General features: G+C 47.3%; 1 protein-coding gene across 1 annotated transcript in view; it reads right to left on the bottom strand.

The window, feature by feature from the left end:
- CCNJL (cyclin J like) overlaps positions 1 to 23,169 on the bottom strand; it is a 49,913-nt gene that overhangs the window by 20,395 nt on the left and 6,349 nt on the right. The window contains exon 2 of the mRNA XM_060006822.1: positions 2,122 to 2,335. Coding sequence (XP_059862805.1) covers positions 2,122 to 2,335 — 214 coding nt within the window. The remainder of the gene's footprint in view (positions 1 to 2,121; positions 2,336 to 23,169) is intronic.

Below are 23,169 nucleotides of genomic sequence, written 5' to 3'. Positions count from 1 at the left end.
AGTGCGCACCTCTCATCCCAGCTCCCCAGACAGATGCTGGGAGCCTCGGTGAACCCATGGAAATCCGAGTACCCTGCCCCCAGGGCCCTCGAGGCAACCCGCAGATCTCAGACGGCAGCAGGCCAGAGGCCACGGTGCAGACTCCTCGAGGGCCGCTGCAGCGGGGACAAACCCCCCAGCTCCTCCCAAGACGAAACAGAGCTGCGTGCTGATTTGAGACTTTGAAGTAGTGAGCAGGCTGGACTCCCAGCAAGACAGGCCACCCTGTATAACATGGGAAATCCAGTTGGCTCAAGGTAGAGAAAATCACAAGTCAGGAGGCTGTAAACCCAGAGCAGCCAAAGGGATTAAGATAACAGCAGGTGGCAGATGCCAGGGTGGAAAACAAGGCAGAATTCTGAAAACTCTAAAGCCATGTGTCTGGACCTGGGTGATTGTGCTGGAGGGTCTGTAGCAGCATGCCAGGGACAGACAAAGCCACAGGAGAAAATGGGCATCAGAGGGAATCAAGCACTGGGGAATGGGGAAGGGACCCATAAAATAAAATAGGACAATAACATATTGTAGCGGAGAATGTAAGATGTGATTGAATTTTAAGGAGAAAAGACTAGATGTCAAGGAAATGTGACTGCAGCTGGCCACTTTGGGGTGTCCCACTCGTCTGCATGAAGGGCAACTTGGCCCAGCTCTAAGGGAAACTCTGGCTCCATTCATTTCCTTTAGCCCACAAATATTGTTTTCATTTTATTTCATTTTATTTTCTTTGGCCACACCACATGGCATGTGGGATCCTAGTTCCCCAACCAGGGATAGAACTCCCGCCCCCAGCTCTGGAAGCACGAGAGTCCACAAATCTTATTTTTTGAGGCCTTACTATGTGTTCCTTTCCCTCCCTGAAACTCACTGCTTAGCGGGGGGAGGTGAGTGTCAATCAAAAGTCCATGAGGCCATGCGGCTGTACCTCAGGGATGCCTTATGTACACCCCACTCCCAAGGCGGCAGGGGAGGCTTTCTCAGGGATGTGAGTACAGGGCCCAAGCGCCATTTAACCAGGACCAGATGGGCAGGGGGAAGGAATGGGAAGTGCTGTGGGCAGAGGGAACAGCATGTGCAAAGATCTGTGACAGGAGGGGCTTGGCTGGAACCTAGGGATGGAAGAGGAGAAAGGCCTGAGGTCAGAGAGGCAGGACCCTGACGGACGGTCCTTCTAAGACTGTCGGAAAATCAGGGGGCAATTTTTAGTTGCAGCGTGGCATGGCAGACTGTGCTTTAAGCAGATGACCAGAGTAGTAGCATATTTATTTCCTACCTAGGCAGACAGATGGTCAAAGCCATGCCGTGTTTTGTTTTGTTTTTTTAAGATTTTTTTTTTTTTTGGATGTGGACCATTTTTAAAGTCTTTGTTGAATTTGTTACAATATTGCTTCTGTTTTATGTTTTGGTTTTTCGGCCGTGAGGCATGTGGGATCTTAGCTCCCCGACCAGGGATCGAACCCGCACCCCCTGCATTGGAAGGCGAAGTTTTAACCACTGGACCGCCAGGGAAGTCCCCATGCTGTGTGTTTAGTGAGGCCTCACTGGAAGATGCAAACTCCAAGAGGCCTGTGCCCAGGCCTGGAGACTACACAATGGGTCCTGCTTGGGGCCCACACAGTCACATTTCTAAACACCTCTAAGAACAGTGGTTGCTAGGGCTCCCCCCCTCCACCCCGGCCAGCAATTTCAGAAGCCCTATGTCAGAAAGCAGGTAACATGGGGTTAAGACACAGGTTCTGGCACCATGCAGTTCTGGGCTCAAATCCTGTCTGCTATAGATGAGCTGGGTGACCCAAGGCAAGTTTCTTAACCTCTCTGTGCCTCGGTGAAATGGGGGTACTAAAAGTATCTGTCTTCTAGTGTCACTGTGTGGATTCATTAAGATCAAGCTGCTAAAATCCTCATCCCTTGGCCTGGTACATTATAGATGCTAAAGAAAATGTTGGTAATTATCACTATGGTTCGCATTCAGCTAAGGATGAACACGGAAGACGTGCAAAGACCATGGAAATGTAGAACGATTCGGGAGCGCCCGGGCTCACCGGGTGAGGAAACAGCACAGGGAAAGAAGTGGGTTCCACGTACTTGCGAGCAGAAGGCAGGAGACTGCCACAGCGTAGAGCTGCTTGGAGGTGGTGATGTTATAGCGATCCAGGAAGTGGTCCAGCAGGTAGACGGCCAGGTGCCGGGCAGCGGGGCAGAGCTGGCAGTGGCTGCTCAGCAGGGTTAAGATGTCAACAAAGAACCGGCGGCTCTTCAGGAGCGGGGAGTGGGCTCGGAAGGTGGGCAGCTTCAGCTCCTGGAACAGGCAGGGCAGAAGAGGGGTCAGGGCTGTCTCCCGAGAGCCTCAGAGGCCCACCTGCTGGCTGGTGAGGAAGCATTGATTCCCTCTACACCCTCTTCATTTTCCTTCAAGTCCCAGGATGGCAGTTCCTCTATTCTAGAAACTCCTGGACCGTCTCCCACCTGCCCTCACTGAGCATAGGCTCGTAACGTGTCAAGAACATGAAGACAGAGGCAGGTGAAGGAGCGGGTCATTCCCAGCAAAAGCTCGACTATCTGAGATGCACGAGGCCATAAAACATGTAGGAGGCCTTGAGTTGGAGACCCACATCCAAATCTTGGTTCCTCTACTCAACCAGTTTGACGGACCTTGGTCAGCCTGCCTTCACCTTCATTTCTTCCTCAACAGCAGAGGATTAAATGAAAAATGGATGTGAAGCACCTATTTTGAAAAAATTCACCATAAAAATGTTATTAAAATAACAGTACAAAGAACTCCCAAATAGCCTTCACCCAGATTCATTAGTTGTTGACATATTACGTTTTCTCTCTCTGCAGACATACGTGCTTTTTTCTAAAAGTAAGTTCTAGACATTATATATCCCCCAGGAGGTGACTTTTCCTTTGTAATTCATACACTGCCGTGTCACCTGAATTTATTTAGTCTAACGCAATAAAAACCAACAAGAGAAATGTCACCCAATCAAGATTTTTATGACGGAAAAATTTTTCTTGTATATCTACCATATTTATAATTTAACCAAAGTAGACAAGACACAATTTATTTAGGAAATGTCTTAGCAACATTTTGTCAAACAGGGAAACAAAATTGAGGAAAAACAGGAAAAGAAATGCTGGCAGAAAGGGAATTGTGAGAGCTCACTAAGGGCAGCGTCCCTGGGGGAGGAGATTAAAACAAATTGGTGCCCATCCTCCGTCTAATGCCCTCTCTTAACCCTGGGGCTTTACTTAAATAGCAACAGCTCTGGGATGAGAAGATATCTGTTCACTCACTCATTCAAGAGATATCAGTTCATTCATTTCACTCAGTATCAAGTACCTCCTATACATCAGGCATTATTCTAGGCACAGGAGGTACAATCTGGAATGAGGTAGAAACAGACCTAAATATAAGATTAAAACTATAAAACTCTGGAAAAAACACAGGAGCAAATCTTCATGACTTTAGATTAGGCAATGGCTTCTCTGATCTGGCATCCAAGACAGAAGGAACAAAAAAAGAAAAAAATGCATAAGTTCGACTTCAAAATTTAGAACTTTCAAAAGCTTCCCTGGTGGCGCAGTAGTTGAGAATCCGCCTGCCGATGCAGGGGACATGGGTTCGTGCCCCAGTCTGGGAGGATCCCACATGCCGCGGAGCGGCTAGGCCCGTGAGCCATCATGGCGCTGAGCCTGCGCGTCCGGAGCCTGTGCTCCGCAACAGGAGAGGTCACAACAGTGAGAGGCCCACGTACCGCAAAACAAACAAACAAACAAAAAAACAACAAAAAAAGAAAAGATAACATCAAGAAAGTGAAAAGACAAACCACAGAATGGGAGAAAATGTTTGGAAATCATATATCAACAAGAGACTCTAATTCAGAATATATAAAGAACTCTTACAACTCAGCAATAAAAAGACAAACAACCCAATTTAAAAATGGGCAAAAGGGCTTCCCTGGTGGCGCAGTGGTTGAGAGTCCACCTGCCAATACACGGGACACGGGTTCGAGCCCCGGTCCGGGAAGATCCCACACGCTGCGGAGCGGCTGGGCCCGTGAGCCACGGCCGCTGAGCCTGCGCGTCCGGAGCCTATGCTCCACAACGGGAGAGGCCACAACAGTGAGAGGCCCGCGTACCGCAAAAAAAAAAAAAAAAAAGGGCAAAGGACTGAATAGATATTTCTTCACAGAAGATATAGAAATTGCCAATAAGCACATGAAAAGATTCTCACATTACTAATCATTAGGAAAATGCAAATCAAAAGCACAATCAGATACCACCTCACATCCATTAGAATGGCTATTATAAAAACCAAAACCAAAAGAGAAAATAAACAAGTGTTAGCGAGAATGTGGACAAAATGGAACAAACTGGAAGCCTCAATACACTGCTGGTGGAAAAGCAAAATAGTGCAGCCAGTGTGGAAAACGATCTGGCAGCTGCTCAAAATGTGAAACACAGAGTTACCACATGACCCAGCAGTTCCAATCCTTGGTGTATTCCCAAGAGATGGAAACACAGGACCACATAAAACCTTGTACTGGAATGTTGATAGTGGCATTATTCATAATAGTCCCCAAATGGAAACAACCCAACTGTCCATCAACTGATGAATGGAAAAATATGGTCTGTCCATCCCATGGAATATTATTAGGCCACAAAAACAAATGAAATACTGATATGTGTTACGACATGGATGAACCTTGAAAACATTATGTTAAGTAAAAAAAATCCAATCATAAAAGGCCACATATCCTGTGATTCCCTTTATATGAAATGTCCAGTATAGGAAAATCTGTTGACCAAAACTGCCTGCCTCAGCCAGGCACAATAATAACCACTTGCACGAGTTGTGCCACAACAGGAGGTCCCGATAGGGCACACTGCCGCTGAAAACTAACCAGAATTCGGGAGGGGCCAAAAGGAGGGAGGAGACGTTGGCCCATAATATGTCCTGCCAACCTCCCAGAAACCCTCACGCTGGAATCCATCTTGGCTGAGAGATGCACACACCATCAGGAAGGACCTTAGTCAGACCAAACAGGGGCACAAGCAAGATGACTGGCCAGAGACAACCTGGAAAGCTAACCCCATCACCATAAAACCTGAGACTGTGAGTCACGCGGCACAGCAGTTCTCCTGGGCTCCCTTATTCCACTGTTCTCTGCCCGGGCGCCCCTTCCCAATAAAGTCTTTTGCCCTGTAAGGATAACGTGTCTCCTCGGACAATACATTTCCAAGCGTTAGACAAGAGTCCACTCTTGGGCCCTGGAAGCGGCCCCCCTTTCGGTAACAAATCCATACAAACAGAAAGCAGATTAGCAACTGCTGGGAGCTGGGGGCAGTTGGGGAGGTTAGTGGCAGGGGGACCTGCCAATGGATATGGGGTTTCTTTTAGGGATGATGGAAATGTTCTGAAATTAGATAGTGTGGATGGTTGCACAACTCTGTGAATACCCTAAAAGCAATTGAATGTATACTTCAAAAGGGTGAATTTTATGGTGTGTGACTTGTATCTCAATAAAGCTGTTATAAAAAAATAAGATGGACACATCACCCACTCTCATGGAGTTTATGGCCCAGTTAGAAAGAGATGGCCATCAAAGAATAAGGCAACTGCAGAGTTCCAAACCATGATCAACACTACGGAGGAAAGCTGTGGACTCTGGGAAAGCTCCTCTGAAAGCGAAGCCTGGTGGAGATTTCATGCTGGGATCTCTTTTCTTCTGGCTTATTCCCCCAGAGCCCTGAGTCCACAACACAGCTCTCTCAGTAGCCCTAGAGCTGTGCTCAAGGAAGATGCCCAAAGCCTGAATCAATTATTTCCTGTTCCTAACATTATACATGAAGAACTGAGTTTGACAAAGTCCTACAAAACCCCAGGGCTTAACTAACTAGCAATATTAGATCTGAGACTAGAAGAATTTTAACGTATCCTTTTTCTCAACCTTTTAATTTTTTAATCATGGAGAAAATCTTTTTTTAATAAACAATTTTTTAATTGAAGTATACTTGAGTCACAATATTTTGTTAGTTTCAGGTGTACAGCAAAGTGATTCGGTTAACATATATATATATTTTTTTCAGATTCTTTTCCACTATAGGTTATTACAAGATATTGAATATAGTTTCCTGTACTATACAGTAAACAATCCTTATTGTTTATCTATTTTATATATAGTAGTACATATCTATTAATTCCATACTCCTAATTTATCCACCGCCCCCTCTTCCCCTTTGGTAACCATAAATTTGTTTTCTATGTCGGTGAATCTGTTTCTGTTTTATAAATAAATTCATTTGCATTGTTCTTTAGATTCCACATATAAGTGATATCACATATTTGTCTTTCTCTGCCTGACTCACTTCACTTAATATGATAATCTCTAGGTCAGTCCAACCATGTTGCTGCAAATGGCATTATTTCATACTTTTTATGGCTGAGTAATATTCCATTGTATATATGTGCCACATCTTCTTTACCCAGTCATCTGTCAGTGGACACTTAGGTTGCTTCCATGTCTTGGCTATTGTAAATAGTGCTGCTATGAACATTGGGGAGCATATATATTTTTGAGTTAGAGCCTTTGTCTTTTCTGGATATATGCTCAGGAGTGGGATTGCTGGATCATATGGCAATTATATTTTTAGTTTTTTAAGGAACCTCCATACTGTTTTCCATAGTGGCTGCACCAATTCACATACCCACCAAGTATAGGAGGGTTCCCTTTTCTCCCCATCCTCTCCAGCATTTATGATTTGTAGACTTTTTCAATCATGGAGAAAATCTTAACTTCTTTATGGAAAAGATCTGACTTCTCTGTGTATTATTCATCTGTGTTGTTTGATGGATTCATGCTGCTCCTTGAATGTGGGGGTCTGGGTCTGCTCTTGCTTATGTTTGTTTTGCCACCACCCTGGTGTGATGAGAACATGGTCAGGTGCCCGAAACTAAATAGTGAAGGAGTGAAGGAAGGGAGGGGAACAGGAAGGGAGGGACTGCAGTGATGAGTATCAACCACCCAGGGCCCAGAGGAAGGTGTGGCTATCTGTGTAGAGTAGCAGGTCCGTGGGGACTTCAAGGAGAAGAGACCTGTCTAGCCAAATTCTGGAAGGATGTCTAGGAATTAACCTGTTGAAGAAGCAGGAAGGAAAGGAAGCTCAGCAGGAAAAACAGCACCTGCAAGGCGACACTGGTGTCCTGTCTGGGGAATCTGGAGCCCTTGGAACAGCCGGAGAGGGAGGGTATGCTTGAACAAAGCAGGCTGCGAGGGTGGGCAGGGTCCCAGCCTGTATGTCCTGCTAAGATATCCGGCCTGCCCTGAGGGCAATGGGGAGCCAGCGAAGGGTTGAGAGCAGGGCACTGACGTGGGTGCAGCAGCCACGTGGGAAGACCGCTCAGCCAGGCTCGTCCTGGGCTACAGCCAGACAGCTGGAATCAGCAGCCAGCGTGTGGCTGCAGCCCCTCAACGACAGGGCCCTCTCCCCACCCTCCAGCAGCCTCCACAAGCTTGCAGCCTACTTGGGCATTTCCTCTAAGCAGAGGGCTCTACGGCTCCTGACGAGAAGCAAGCAGTCACAGATCCTTGGTGTTCCACAGGCAGCAGCTGGGGGAAATTAGCCAAGCGACCTTTGGCCCAGGCCGCGCTGCCCTCATCAAGGCGGTTCAAAGGCCCCAAACACAGTAAGTCAGATATGCAATGTCCTGACTTCCCTCCCGGCTCAGCTCAGCCCAGCCAAGCTTCACTCCCTCCCTCTGGATTTTCCCTTGTGTCAAGAGAAACTCAAAGCAATACGTTGTAGGTCTTTCCTCTGAACACTCCCCCGGGAAAAGGGCCCACTGGCTTGAGCAGATTCTCACAGGAGGCCATCGGTGCATAAAAGAAAAAGCTATGGACCTTCAGAACAGGCAACAATAGCTCCGGAAGGAGTTAGCAGGGAGGGCTTCCTGGAGAAGGCTGGTCTCAAGGGTGGGCAGGCTTCTGAACACTAGCACAGATGCCTGCGATGCTTCCCAGCCCCATTTCTTCTCCTCCCTCAGACACGGGTTTAAAGGTCACTTCCTGAGAGAGGCTTTCTCTGACCTGTCATCATTCCAGATCAGGTGCCCCTTGTTTTCTCTCTTAGCACGCTGTTCTTCGCAGCCAGGTATTTACTTATTTATGTGTCTTTTCCTGCTAAACACTAGCTTCAGAGAACAGGAGCCATGTCCATCTTGCCGATACCATCTGCCCAGCGCCCAGAGCCTGGCCCAGGGGCAGGTGCTCAAAAAAATATCTGCACGAGCAAAAAGGAATGAACAGCCATCAAAAGTCATGGAGGAAACTTACATGCATATGACTAAGTGAAAGAAGTCAATCTGAAAAGGCTGCATACTATGACTCCAACTATATGACATTCTAGAAAAGGAAAAACTATGGAGAGAATGAGAAAAGATCAGTGGTAGCCAGGGGTTTGGTGGGGAGGAGATGAATAGGGGGAGCACAGAGGATTTTTAGGGCAGTGAAACTACTCTGTATGATACTATAATGATGGATACGTGTCCAAACTCACAGAATGTGCAACACCAAGAATGAACCCCAATGTAAACTGTGGACTTTGGGTGACAATAACTTGTCCATGTAGGTTCATTGGCTGTACCAATGGACCCCTCTGGGGGGGGCTGTTGATAGTGAAGGAGGCTGTGTGTGTGTCAGGGGGCGGCAGGGGTACATGGGGAATCTCTGTACCCTCCGTTCAGTACTGCTGTGAACCGAAAACTGCCCTAAAAAACAAAGTCAATTTAAAAAAAAAAAAAAATGAATGAACACAAGGACATCCCTCCCTGTTCCAAATACACCCATCCCTGCCATATATGGGGGAGCAACTTGGCACAGATTGTAAAGTCAGGCAGTTCTGGGGTGGAGTCTCACTTCCACTATTTACTAACCTTGGGCATGTGAATTCTGAACCCGTGTCCTCATGCAAAAAACGGGGGTCATAGTGCCACAACGTAAAGCATCTGGCACTTAACAGCACTCAAGCAAGCGTCAGTGGCCTTTCCCTCAAACTGGGCAATCAAATCTCAGGTAAGTTGAGCTTATCTGCCTCTGTCGGGCTCTCATAGGAAGCTGCTTTGTACGCTGGAACGAGACATTCTACCTGAGGGGTTATAGCTGGGCCTGGGGGTCTGTGCAGAAAAGGAAGCCTGACCACTCCACGTGCTCTGCGGAGCCCCGGAACCAAAGGGAATTAGGAGCTCTGAGCCTCTGCTTTTCTCCTGCACCTCAGAGCAGGGCGATTCTTTGGCAAATGAACAACAATGCGGGATGCCAGCATGCCTACCCTGCTTAGTTGAGAGTCCAGCCGATTACTCCCCTAACCCAATTAGCGGGGAAAGGCATTCATTACAAGGGCTTTGCTCTAAGGATCGCATTCCTCCCCAAGCACTCTTGACCTAAGTCAGCTCCGGGTGCATGAAGCCAGACCCTCCGCTGAGTGCTGAGTGGCCTGGATTCCAAAAACCAAAGAGCAGCCTGCTGAGAGGCGGCTCAGGAAGCTCTCCTGGATTAGGCAGGCACTTGGCAGGCACGCAGCAGCTGGCGCGGGCGGAAAGGGGGCAGGAACCAGTCAGGCAGGGTGACTTTGCTAGAGCTGGGGCCAGGGGCAGCATCGGCGTGGCCGGCACAAAAGCTGCGGGGAGGGCACTGAGAGGAGGGGCGGAGGGGCGGGCAGAAGCTTCCTGAAACTCTCCCTCCCCAGTTCTGGCTCTTTATCACCTGAGCCAGACGGGAGAGCACCTGTGCCTCAGGTACATCTAGAGGCGGGAGCACAGGGACAGATGGCCATGATAGGGTGAGGGCAGGGGGATCCACCTTAAAAAAAACCCTGCTCTTGTTATCTCAGTAGTTTACCATATTTTTTAAAATAATAACAATGGACTAGGAAAAAAACTATTACATGTATACCAAAGTGGTTACAGTGGTTATCTCAGAGGGCTGGGATCCCACATGATTTTTACTTTCACGCTTTTCAACACCGCCCAGATTTTTAAAAAACATTCACTGTAAAAAAAAAAAAAAAATCCGCTTTATTATTTCAATTACTGTGTTTCCAGTTTGAAAAAAATGGAGAGAGGGACTAGATACCCACTATATTAAGGCCCAGCTCAAACCTTATCCCCAAGGATTCCCTGGCAACCCTGAATCATCACTTTGACAAAATCAGCTCTTTAATAATAGCATCCCCCTTGCCAGTGCTGGGCTAAATATCCCGCTTCATCCTCACAAGATGCAAAGACCCCACCAAGGCACTACCCAGAAGTAGTGTTTTTCCTTGTTTCTTCTTTTTACTAATTATAAATTATGTGCTCACTGATACCTTTTCTAAAGTAAAAAAGAATAACAAATATCACTGATAATCCCTGGTGCAGCGAGAAGTACTGTTAAGTTTCACACGGATTCTTCGGATGTTTCTCTGTGCAAACTTTCACAGAACAGGAGCCTCATCTACAAGCATGTCCCTTTCACAGGAATCTGTGGTTTCAATGGCTGCCTGGAGTTTCATTGTGAGGTTGTGCTGTGACTTAACCAGACCCCCGATTCTGGACATTTGGGCTGTATCTCCTATCTTCCTTCGGGTGTCGTCTGAGAGGCCTTCCCTGACCCCCCTCTGCTGCAGCAGCCCTACAATCAGCAGTTACTGCTGACTCAAGTGTTCCATCTGTCGCCCCCGCCCTGCCTCTACCACCCACAATGTGATCTCCGGGAGGGAGGGAGCCACCTTTTTCCAGGTCTTGGTTGTACCCCTGGTACCCGGCACACAGTGAGGGCGAATGAGTATCTGTTGAATGAGGGCATGAATGTATGAATGAATGAATGGAGTGTTCTGTGATGAACACAGGTGCGACCCAAGCAAACACCAACTGGGGGAACTTCCCTCCACCTGGGGCCTTCTCTAACCTCCTCCCCTGAGTCTCCCTTACCTGGTCCTGCACCCTTCCCTGGGGTAACCAACGGGGTGGGGGAACAGCCCCCGAGTGGGAAACCCCAGGGATACCAGAGGTGCCATTTAGGGGGAGAGGAAGGCTGTAGGTGTCAAGACAGGCTTGAGTCCTTTAGAAACACTCTCTTTGCTGCCTAAGGGCTCTGCCTGAGGCTTTCAAAGCAGAAAGAGGACTTCCTGAGAGGTGCAGGGCTCCAAGAGAGGCCAGGGACAAGCGAATCATGACCCACATGAAGCCCCAAACCGAGCTACACACAGAGGCAGCAGGACCACCTGTAGAGGCTTTGGAGGTTTCCATGCTTCCCCCTCCCCTCCCCCCAGCACCGAGGTGCTGACCTTGGCAGAGGTTGGCAAACCCTCTGCACCTATGCTGGGCTCAGATGTGCATGGGAACATGGGCAAGGCCAGCCCCAAGTGCACTTCAACAGACCCTGAGCCCGTAGCCAGGACCCCAGCCCATCACTGTTGCAGGAGAGACGGGGAAGAAAATTCAGTGTGTGCCCCTCACAAACAGCCTCTGCCGGCATTTGAAGGCTTACCTCAGAGGGCTCTGAAGGTCACGCGTACTGTGAAAGTTCAGCCAGTCACCCCTGGTTTCTCATATTAGGGGAGAAAGGGAAGTCTTCATTTGACCCCTTGGTGTCCTGCACTGTGTTACTTTCTAATTGACTATTAACCCACTCTTTCTTCCGATCTCTGCTTAAAAGTCACTTCTGAAAAGTGTTCCCTGGTCATGCCCCTGTCAGTCCCCGAGCATCCAGGACTTTCCAGCCATCCATCCATCCATCCCTCCATCCACCCCTGCCTCCCTCCCCCCATACAAGCACCACCTTCTTCACCCCTGACTGGGCATCAGGAGGGCAGGGACTGGGTTCATCTTGTTGGGCTCTGTGACCCCAGCGCCTGACACAAAAGAGATACTCAATACTTACCCAAATCTCCAAATTTGGGGAACCGCAAATACTTGAAATGAAAAGGTAAGAAAAAATGAGTTGCTCCTGATCTCAGGTTGAATAAAATTATTCATCTAGTTGAGCAATTCCAACTACCCACAAAGCCCGGCAGTGTGAGGATGGGGGGTGGGGTGGGGGAAATGCTGAATTCCAGGGGAAGAGAAAGCTGTCCTTGCCTTAGGGTGGTGTGTGCCTCAGTCTACTCAACAGCAACACAGGGTGACCGAGGAAGAAGAAGGTCAGTGTTTACAGAGGGCTGGGAGCTTTAAGAATCATAATTTATGCCCTCCACACTTGATCATGCCAAAGGTAATGCTTCCCAACATGTGTTCCATGACACCCCAGCCCCTGAAAAAAGAGTTCTCTGGGCCATTAGTTTGGGAAACACTACATACACATTAGCCCATTAGAGGCCCTGAAACATTTGTTCAGGAAAAAACTTACATAGTCTTGAGAAACGCTAGGTTAAATTTATTTATCCACAGACCACTACCACCCGCTGTCCTTTTTCAGGGGCAGACTAACAACATCCCAGAGAGCTTGTTCTGTGAAATGGTGCTTTAGGGTGCCGGCAGCTGGGCCCCGGTGCGCTGGGGAAAATGAAACCCCGGCGCATCTGCAAGGCAAGACTCTGGTGAAAATCCTTGGCTTACTGCCTAATAATGTGATGATTCGAAATCAAGAGATTAACTGAAAAGCTTGCTGAGATTAAAAACCCCAGCTTCCACCTGAAGAATGGCCCCTGGTAAGAATTTCCACATGGCTGTGGTATTAGGAGCCTAGGAGGGGCACAAGAGGCCACAGACGCCAGCCACAGAAGCCCCGGGCAGCCAAGTGCTGGCTGCCCTGCCTTGAGGGGTCCAGGGACTGGGCCCAAGATTAAATCTCCTGCCCCGTCCCATCTCTTTTATATATATATATATATATATATATATTTATAACTTTGGCAGCTCCCAATTCTCCGTAAACCACAGACCTGGTTCCTCCTTGGTTACCCTCTGTTGCTACTGGATAGACTGAGGCACATGTCAGCCCAAGGCAAGGACAGAGCTTTCTCTTTCCCCTGGAATTCAGCTCCCTGAGCTTTATACCTCCCCTCTGGTCTTCACGAGTATCTGGACTTGCTCATTATGATGAATGTACCATATTTATAATTTGAAAACATGTATGTATCATATTTATAATTTGAAAGCTTATATGTATGTATCATATTATACATACCATTTTATATATACGTATCATATTTATAATTGGAAAGCTTCTATGTCATTTGCCAGACACTGCATCCCATGCATTTTGTCCTCTCATCCTCCAACAGGCCCAGGAGATGGGGATCGTCAGCATGCCAGTATTCCAGACAAGGATGGCTCAGAGAGGCTAAGTAACCTGCCGAAGGGCTCCTAGTTAATAAAGGACAGATGTGGGCTTCCCTGGTGGCGCAGTGGTTGAGAGTCCGCCTGCCGATGCAGGGGACGCGGGTTCGTGCCCCGGTCCGGGAGGATCCCACACGCTGTAGAGCGGCTGGGCCCGTGAGCCATGGCCGCTGAGCCTGCGCGTCTGGAGCCTGTGCTCCGCAACAATAACACAACAGTGAGAGGCCCGCGTACCGCAAAAATAAATAAATAAATAAAATAAAATAAATGACGGATGTGAATCTGGGCTTTCTGACTCCGTGATCTTAACACTATGTTTTGGGGTCCCCATGGGATATCTTAACACTATGTTTTGGGGTCCCCATGGGATTTGTGTTTTCCTTCCAAAATAATGCTATAGTTAACTGATTATAAAATATCTCATCACTACAGAAATCGGAGAAAATACGATGAATACAAAGAAAATTTAAATCACCAGCAATCTCTCCACCAGGAGATAACTGTGAGTATGTATGAGTGTCGATATATGCCCTTCTGACACTGTTTCTCTGCACACAGACACCCCCGACAATTTAACCCAATTTAGGCTCTCCATCCCAACACCCACCCTCTTGACATGGGCCCGGGCAGAGGTACTGCCACTAACAATAGTACCCAGGAGACTGAGGCACAGAAGTTCAGTGGCCAAGGCCACATTCCGGGTTAGTGGCAAATCCTGGCTTGGACATCAGAGGAGCTGGCCGGGCCCGGGGTGTGACATTGCTTTGAGCGTGACAATTGCTTCATACAGCCCAAGGTGCGGAGCACGGCTGAGCTGCTCTCCCACACCAGCCACTGAAAGAAAACCACTCTGGGTCTCCTCCCGTGCTTCCCACCATGCTCATCCTCCCCGCTGCCAACGGCTACCTCCCGAGGGAGGCTGGGCCTCCAGGCTCTGGGCCAGCTGCTTGGGAAACAGCTCCAGGGGTTGAGTCGGCCTGAGAACAAAGAGCTGCAAGACGTGAAGAAACGCCATGGGTAACCAAGGTGACCAACAGGAAGTGGAGACATGCAAATTGAAAGGGAAAAAGAAAGGGGACGAGGTGGGTTGGTTCTTCAGAGGCCTCAGGAGGACACACCACAGACCTGGGAGGCCCTGCAAAGCCGGAGGATCACTCACCCTCCCTTCCTCTCTTGCCCGATTGCTTCATAAACCCCGAGGAGACATTTTCCGTAAAGAATCAACTTCTCTGCGGGAACAGTATTTCAACATTCTCGAGAGGGTGGCTTGCAGTACATGAAGCCAACAATGCTGGTGACATCCTCTCCTGCTGATATCTGGCCTGCAGCTTCCTTCCAGCAGAGAGAAAGGTCACCCCCAGCCACCCCATCTCTCCCGGGCCCCCTGAACTCTGCAAATGGCAGGAAGGCCAGCTCCAAACACACCTCCTCATTCCCAGAACCGAAAACACCCACAACCTTTGTATTAAACGCCCCCAGAGTTCTTCCATTCAGCAGCTTCCTGATATGACCATGCCCCACACCTTCTCGACTGGGGGTGCCCCTCATTCTCCCACACCCTCCATCACCTGGGGGAGGGGTCATGATGTGCCCCCTTCTACGGTGGTTCTCTGCAACAGGTCCAACCCTGGACTCTCTCTTCCTGTTCCCCTGGGTCACCATTCCTACGCTGTGGCCTCAAAAGCTCTTCACTCCACACTTCCAGCTCCCCTCCCCAGTTTCCAGATTCCTTCTGATGGATTCTCCTGGGCACCCAGACCCTACCGTGCAGCCCAAAACGAGTCAGTTAGGGTAACCACCACCACTAACCCCCGGTCACTCCAGCTGGGACTCCAGTCCCTTGCTGACCTGGGTTTCTGCAACCGTGGTCAGTTGATCACAGGCACTGGAATCTCCTGGGGATCTACTGAAACATGGAGGCTGCCCCCAGGTCCTGAGTTGGATAGCGTTTCACCCAGATTCATGTCCACCCAAAACCTCAGAATGTGACCTTATTTGGAAACAGTCTTTACAGATGCAATCAAGTTAAAATGAGGTCACATTGGATTAGTGTGGAGCCTAATCCAATGACTGGTGTCCTTATAGGAAGAGAAAACAGAGACGCACAGACATACAAAGGGAAGATCAGGCAAAGACAAACACATGCAGAGGGCCAGGTGAGGATGGAAGCAGAGAACGGAGGGATGCAGCTACACGCCAAGGAACGCGCAGGGTGGCCGGCAACCACCAGATGTTGGAAGAAACAAGGAAAGATCTTCCCTGCGAGCCTTTGGAGGGATCACGGCCCTGCAGACACCTCGATTTCAAACTTCGGGCCTCTACAACTGTGAGGGAATAAACTTCTGTTGTTTTAAGTCACCCAGTTTGAGGCAGCCCTAGGAATCTATTACACTCCCCATTTCCTGACTTACTGAATCAGACGTCCTGGGATGGAGTTGGGCACCTAAATATGCTTTACAAGCACTTCATGTGAGCCTGATGCTTGACTATAAGCTCCGTGAAGACAATTTTGTTTTGTTCATCGCTTATATCCCCAGTAGCTAGCAGTGTGTGGCATGTGGTCGGCTGCTAAAAAACATGTGTTGAATGCAAGAATGAACCTGCGCCGACGTGCAAGAACTACTAGTGCCTTGCTTGATCAGGACATTAAGGCAACTTTCATTATCAAATAAGATAATACGCAACAAACATTCAACAACGTCTGGCATACTGTGTCCAACAAACACCTACTCCCTTAATTTAGAGGGCAGTGGGAGTCTTGAAAGATTACACAGAAACTAGCAATTAATTGCTGGAAGGAGCTTTCTAAGAACACTGCTCATCATGAAAAAGGCCAATCCCTCAGCAATGGAAAATCTCTCTGTTCCAACAAGTAAGAAACATGAAATCTTTCACTGTTTGTTAACTAGTCCTTTTGACCCTATTTCCTAAAACTCTCAAGTCTCCCCACTTCCTGCCCTGGTTCAGAAGCCATCTCCTTGGATCATTACTAACACCCAGGTCTCCAAGGCCAAGGTCATTTTCCAGTGATTCAGCCCTCGCTCCTCACAGCTCTCCATGTGTTTCAGGATAAGTGTAAACACCTACGGAGACCTGCATCCCAGAGCCAATGCTCCCGGTCCATCTCCCCCTCCTTCCCTACTCACCAGACCGCCCCGGCAGGTCACTGATGTGTGACTATCACACGGGGCCCTGAGCCCTGGTAGATGAACTTCCTCCACATCTCACCTTCTCTTGGAAGCTCTTCACACTTCCCTAGGCAATGGGGTGTCACCGCTGGTACAGTGGTTAAGAGTGTGTGCTTTGGGGCTTCCCTGGTGGCGCAGTGGTTGAGAGTCCGCCTGCCGATGCAGGGGACATCGGTTCGTGCCCCGGTCCGGGAGGATCCCACGTGCCGCGGAGCGGCTGGGCCCGTGAGCCATGGCCGCTGAGCCCGCGCGTCCGGAGCCTGTGCTCCGCAACGGGAGGGGCCGCGACAGTGAGAGGCCCACGTACCACACGCACAAAAATAGAGTGTGTGCTTTGGAGCCAGGTTGCCTGGGTTCAAGTCTTGGCTCTGCCATCTACCTGCTGTATGACGTTGGGGAAGTTATTTAACTCTCTGCACTTTAGCAGGCTCATCTGGAAAGTGGGGATAAAATGAGGAAAATTTAGTACTTACTAGAGGGGGTTGCCGGAGGATTTAGATAACAGGAGGGAACATACTGTCGAGCACACAACAAGCACCCATTAACTGGGAATAGCATTGCTACATTTCACTGGCTGTTACGACCATTAACAAATAGAATGGCCAGAAGTGGTCTGAGATGATTAGCCTCAGCTGTGCTAAGAACACCCCCCTCTCCCAACCCCCAGGACCGGAGTGGGGCTTGGGGCTGTGGTATCTCCTGGGAGAGCCTCTCAGGGTCTGCAGGTCATACACGGAGTTCAGCAAATGACTGCCTAATGAAGAAGCCGTCTGCCAGTAAGCCACGGGGATGGTCCAAGGAAATGAGCCAGAACTCTGCCTTCCCAGATTCACGGCCAGGCCACCTGTGGCCACCCGGCTTCCTCCCTCCTGATCCAAATGCTGAATCCCCTTCACCTGAACCAGTCTTCCAGGGAGGATTCCTACCTGGGAAGGTGTCGCTAGGGGTTTGACTGAAGTTCCCCCAGAAAGTGCTTTATGGCCCATCTTAAAAGTAGCCATGCAAGATAAACCCTGAAATATTAAGGGATAATGGAGTATTATGTCTGCATCTTGGTCCAGGAGGGGAAAGAAACCGCCTGACAGAAAAAGGGGATGATAAGGCAAATGTGTTAAAGTGTTTACAACTGTGTACTGTGCTGGCAACTCTGCTAAGTTTGATAATATTTCAAAACAGAAAGTTAACACTAAAAGAAGAGACCAACAAGAGATTTCCACTCAGAGCCAACAGCTCTGTACCACTCGCCCCGGGGTGGAACCGCCGCTGAGGGGAAGTCCCTGTTACACATCGCTGCCTTCAAGGCTGCGTGCGACTCCTCTGCTTTTTCAAAGTCAGACTCCGGACAGCAGACCGCGAGGTTTTAAGGTCCCAGCTCCCCCACTTAATGGGGGCCTTGGCCAAGTGCTGAAGCCCTTGGAGGCTGTTTCTCTCCCAATAGATGGAGTTACTGGCAGCCGTGCTACCTACCCCAGACCAGGCATCCGTGATGAGCACACACCAAGGGGCTTGTGGCTACTCTGCTCAGAACTGGGGAAACATGGCCCCAGCCTGCTCTCACGCACCTGCCGTCCAGAGAGGGAGCCAAATCCAAATGGAACAATCCCACTAAGAAGTGTACAATTACAAGTCATGCTGGGTGCTGAAGGCATAATCGAGGGTAGTCTGAGAACGTCACAGGGGTGCAGACTGACCTTGTGTGCGAGTGGGAGAAGGTTCCTCTGAGGAAGTGATGTTTGACGGCCAACTAGAGAACAAGGAGATTGCAGCATATTCTAGTCCCACAGAGTAGGGAAGTATACAAGCCAAACTGTTAACAGTGAACGCAAGTTAAGGATACCATGAGGAAGTAATAGGCCAAATTAAGAACAGGGGGTGTCCCTCAGGACAAATGACCTGGTTTCTCCAAAACCCAATGGCATGAAAAAAACAATTTTAAGGAGCTGGGAGACAGGGAAACCATTACAGAATAAAAGACTTAAGAGTAATTTTTTAAAACCTACTGAATAGAAGATATTTGCAAATGATATGACTGATGAGGGGTTAATATCCAACATATATAAACAGCTCATACAACTCAACATCAAAGAAACAAACAATCCAATTAAAAAATGGGCAGAACTGAACAGACATTTTTCCAAAGAGGAAATGAAGATGTCCAACAGGCACATGAAAAGACACTCAACATCACTAATCATCAGGGAAATGTAAATGAAAACCACAACGAAATAGATTACCACCTCACACCTGTAGAATGGCCATCATCAAAAGAGCACAAATAACAAATGTTGGCAAGAATGTGGAGAAAAGAGAACCCACCTACACTGTTTGTGGAAATGCAAATCGGTGCAGCCACTGTGGAGAACAGTATGAGATTTCCCAAAAAACTAAAACCAGAACTACCATATGACCCAGCAATTCCACTCCTGGGTATATATGTGGAAAAACAAAACCCAAAAAACAGAAACACTAATTCAAAAAGATACAGGTACCTCCATGTTCATAGCAGTGTTATTTACAATTGCCAAGGTATGGGAGCAACCTAAGTGTCCTTCAACAGATGAATGGATAAATAAGATGTGGTACATATATACAACGGAATACTACTCAGCCATAAAAAGAATGAAATTTTGCCATTTGCAGCAACATGGATGGACTTGGAGGGCATTATGGTAAGTGAAATAAGTCAGACAGAGAAAGACAAATACTGTATGATATCATACGTGGAACCTAAAAAATACAACAGACTAGTGAATATAACAAAAAAGCAGACTTACCGATATAGAGAACAAACTAGTGGTTACCAGTGGGGAGAGGGAAAGGGGGTGGGACAATATAGAAGCAGGGGATTTAAAAAAAGGGTTATTACAGGATTATATGAAATCATGTATGTGACACTTTTGAAAATTATAAAGCACTATAGAATTTAAAGAAACTTACATTCAATTAAAAAAATATGCATGGATCTTATCTGGATTGTGATTTTGAACAATGCAACTATAAATGCCATTTCTGAGACAGCTGTGAGAACTGAATTATGGACTGAGCAATAGATTATTAATGAATGACGGTGAGTTTTGTAATAATGGCATAGTTGTTATGTCAAAAAAAGAGGTTTTTATTGCTTAGTAGATATTTATGGGTGAAATGACATGCTGTCTGGGGAAAATGAAACAGGTACTGAAGCTGGGTAGAGGGTACATGGGGATTCATTCCACTTTTCTTTCTACTTTTGTGTATCTTTTAAAATTTCTATGATAAAAAGGAAAACACAGTGGTGCACTCCAAAGAGTCAGCAGTACTGAGTTACTTGCATTTTTTTTTACAAGGATCAGGAAATTAATTGTTATTAAGCAGAAAGTTATCTACCTCATCATATTTGATAACTCCACCTAGTTTAGTGTATGCATGAACCACAGTGAAACCAATTCCCCTCTGATGGGCATTTAGGTTTTCTCCAAGTTTTCCTTACAATAACTGAATCCATCCAATTCCTGATGCTTTTCTCTGTTCTTCCGATCTACCTCACTCCTTGTCATCCCAACCCACCCACGCAAGTCAATGGATGACTGTTTTTGGACTAAGTAAGTAGCTGGTGCTACCAGGGGAGATGTCCCTAGCACAAAGAAGGCCCAGGCCCTGGTACCATCTGTTCCAGTGACCTTGCAAGGGAGCCAGTGCCGCAGGACAATTCAAATTCCACCTCAAGATTCAAGTTTCCAAGTAACTGCCACTTGGGGGTAGAGGGAAGCACACACTGCAACAATGGGGCTCAGAGGGAGCCTGGGGAGTTTTCTGGCCAGGGCCAAAGGTCAGCAGCCCTCACCCAGCCTGACACAGGTCTCAGGCTGGTTCCCCGCTGCATATGGGCCTCCCCAGATCCTGGAAAGTATTCAGAGTTCTCTACCCCTTCCTTTCCATCCGTTAGCACTTTTCCCATTCTGGGTTCCTGATTCTTTTAAACATAGCCAAGGGACACCATTTTGACCTACTGAAATGGCATGGAATTTTTTTTTTTAATAAGTTTATTTATTTTATTTATTTTTGGCTGCGTTGGGTCTTTATTGCTGCGTGTCAGCTTTCTCTAGTTGCAGTGAGCGGGGGCTGCTCTCCATTGCGGTGTGTGGGCTTCTCACTGAGGTGGCTTCTATTATTGCAGAGCATGGGCTCTAGGCGCACGGGCTTCAGTAGTTGTGGCTCGCGGGCTCTAGAGCGCAGGCTCAGTAGTTGCGGTGCACGAGCTTAGTTGCTCTGCAGCATGTGGGATCTTCCTGGACCAGGGCTTGAACCCGTGTCCCCTGCACTGGCAGGTGGATTCTTAACCTCTGAGCCACGAGGGAAGCCCAGCATGGACTTTTCTTTTTTTTTAAAGGCTAATATCCAGGGTTAGCAAAGTCACTGGGAAGCTGACACCCTCCCACACCACTGGTGCAAGTGCAGGCTGGTGCAAGTTTTGATAATTTATTAACTGGTGAAACTCAAAGTTCTTAAAATCACACCCCAAGACCAGCAATTCCATTTTAGGCATTTATTCTCATGAGCACACTCGCAGACAGAAGAATAGGATCACCACTGCAGTGCTGTGTAAAATCAAATGGTACAGGAGAAATGACCCAAAAGACCATCAAGAGGGAGATGAATGAACAAATTATGTAATACACATACTGTGGAATATTACTCAGCAATAAAAAAGAAATAAACTCCTAATAGATACAACATAGGTGAATCTCAAAAATGTTCTCAAAAGTGAATCTCAGGGGCTTCCCTGGTGGCGCAGTGGTTGAGAGTCCGCCTGCCAATGCAGGGGACACGGGTTCGTGTCCCAGTCCGGGAAGATCCCACATGCCGCAGAGGGGCTGGGCCCGTGAGCCATGGCTGCTGAGCCTGCGCGTCCGGAGCCTGTGCTCCGCAACGGGAGAGGCCACAACAGTGAGAGGCCCGCGTACCGCAAAAAAAAAAAAGTGAATCTCAAAAGTGAATCTCTAAGTTAAAAAAGGCAGACAGAAAAGAGCACATACATATAACTCCATTTATATGACACTCTGGAAAACACAAACTAATCCACACAGACAAAAAAGCAGATCAGTGATTGCCTGGGGCTGGGAGCATGATGGGGTGAGTGACTGAGAAAAGGTACCTGGGAACTTTCTAGGTTGATGGCAATGTTCTGTATCTTGACTATGCTGGTAGTTACATGAGTATATACATTTGTCAAAACTCACTGTATACTCAAAACTGCATATGCACTTAAGATCTGTACATTGTATTATATATAAATTAACTTCAATTTAAAAAAATGAAAACGCAGCTCCATCTAAGTATCTAACAAAGAAATGAGTTAAATCATGGTATATCCATACAATAAAACATTATGCATGATACCGGAGAAGAATAGTTAATGACATACAAAGTTACTTAGTATATGCAGTTAAGAAAAAAATTGTTATGAAACTATAATATACTATGATAACATTTATATAAAATAAAATGTATATATTTGGATAAAAAATTACCAAAAAGAAATATTTTGTTCATTCATTCAACACAAATATATTGAGTATCTACACTATACCTTTATTGTTACAATGAGCAGAAAAGACCAAAAAAAAAAAAATCCCTTCTCGTCATGGAGCTTCTGTTTGGTTGTTTCATAAAAAATATTTAAATTATTAAACTGTACACATTTAAAAACATCAAATGGTACAGGGAAGTGTGTAAATGCTACTACCACTTGTGTTAGAACACACACACTTGGTTTGTTCATGCGGAGAACAACTCTGGAAGGATTCATGAGAAACTGGGATCAGCGGTACCTTTCAGGGAGGAAAACTAGAGCCTCTTCACCATCCACCCTTTCATATAACCTGGGTGTTTTTCCTTTTTGCCATGTTCTTTTATTGTCTATTCTAAATAAACACAATCGTTTCTAATTTTTTGCTAAAGTCCAATAATCAGGAGTTGGGTGGAGAAGAATGATATGGAAATGTGAGCATGACATACTACAAAATCAACAAAGTGTTCTGAGAAAAGATATTTTCCATTTTTACTAAAAAAAACCTCCAAAATAAAAATGTATTGTGATGACAGGCACACAAAGAAACAGAAGAACCTACACCAAAATGTCAACAAATTACTTCCAAGGGGTGGGATTGTGGGGGGGAATTTTACTGTCTTCAAAAAGACAAATACCACCTCCTAGGACATGCCCAAGACCCAACGGAGGGTTCCTGGGAAGCATTCCTGCACCACCGTTCACCAGGCCCCCGCAAGTCCACCTAAGCCTCGTCCTTCCATTCTGTGCTCCCCCAGTGGCTGTGTCTGCAGCAGGTGAAGGGATGGACACCCCTTGCCCTCCCTCCACACCTCATCACACTGGTCTGGGAATCCCGAGATATCACACACACCTCATGCCTGCGAGGGGCTCACAATCTAGTGAGTAGGACAAGTTACTACACAGGTGACAAGGACAATGAAAGAAGCATGAGGTTGGGGCCAGGACACATGGGGGAAGGGAGAGAGGCCTGAAGGACCAGGAAGTTGGCCCTCAAGCTGACAGCCATCCCATGACCTAATTTCATCATGTGTACCCAGAACCTGCTAATTTTAAACTTGGGTGGATGCATCTTTTGGCAA

This window comes from Delphinus delphis, chromosome 3, assembly GCF_949987515.2.
Source record: "Delphinus delphis chromosome 3, mDelDel1.2, whole genome shotgun sequence".
In the NCBI taxonomy this organism is placed as follows: domain Eukaryota; kingdom Metazoa; phylum Chordata; class Mammalia; order Artiodactyla; family Delphinidae; genus Delphinus; species Delphinus delphis.
Note: the sequence above shows the minus strand (reverse complement) of the source record. Positions and strands in the feature narration are given on the sequence as shown.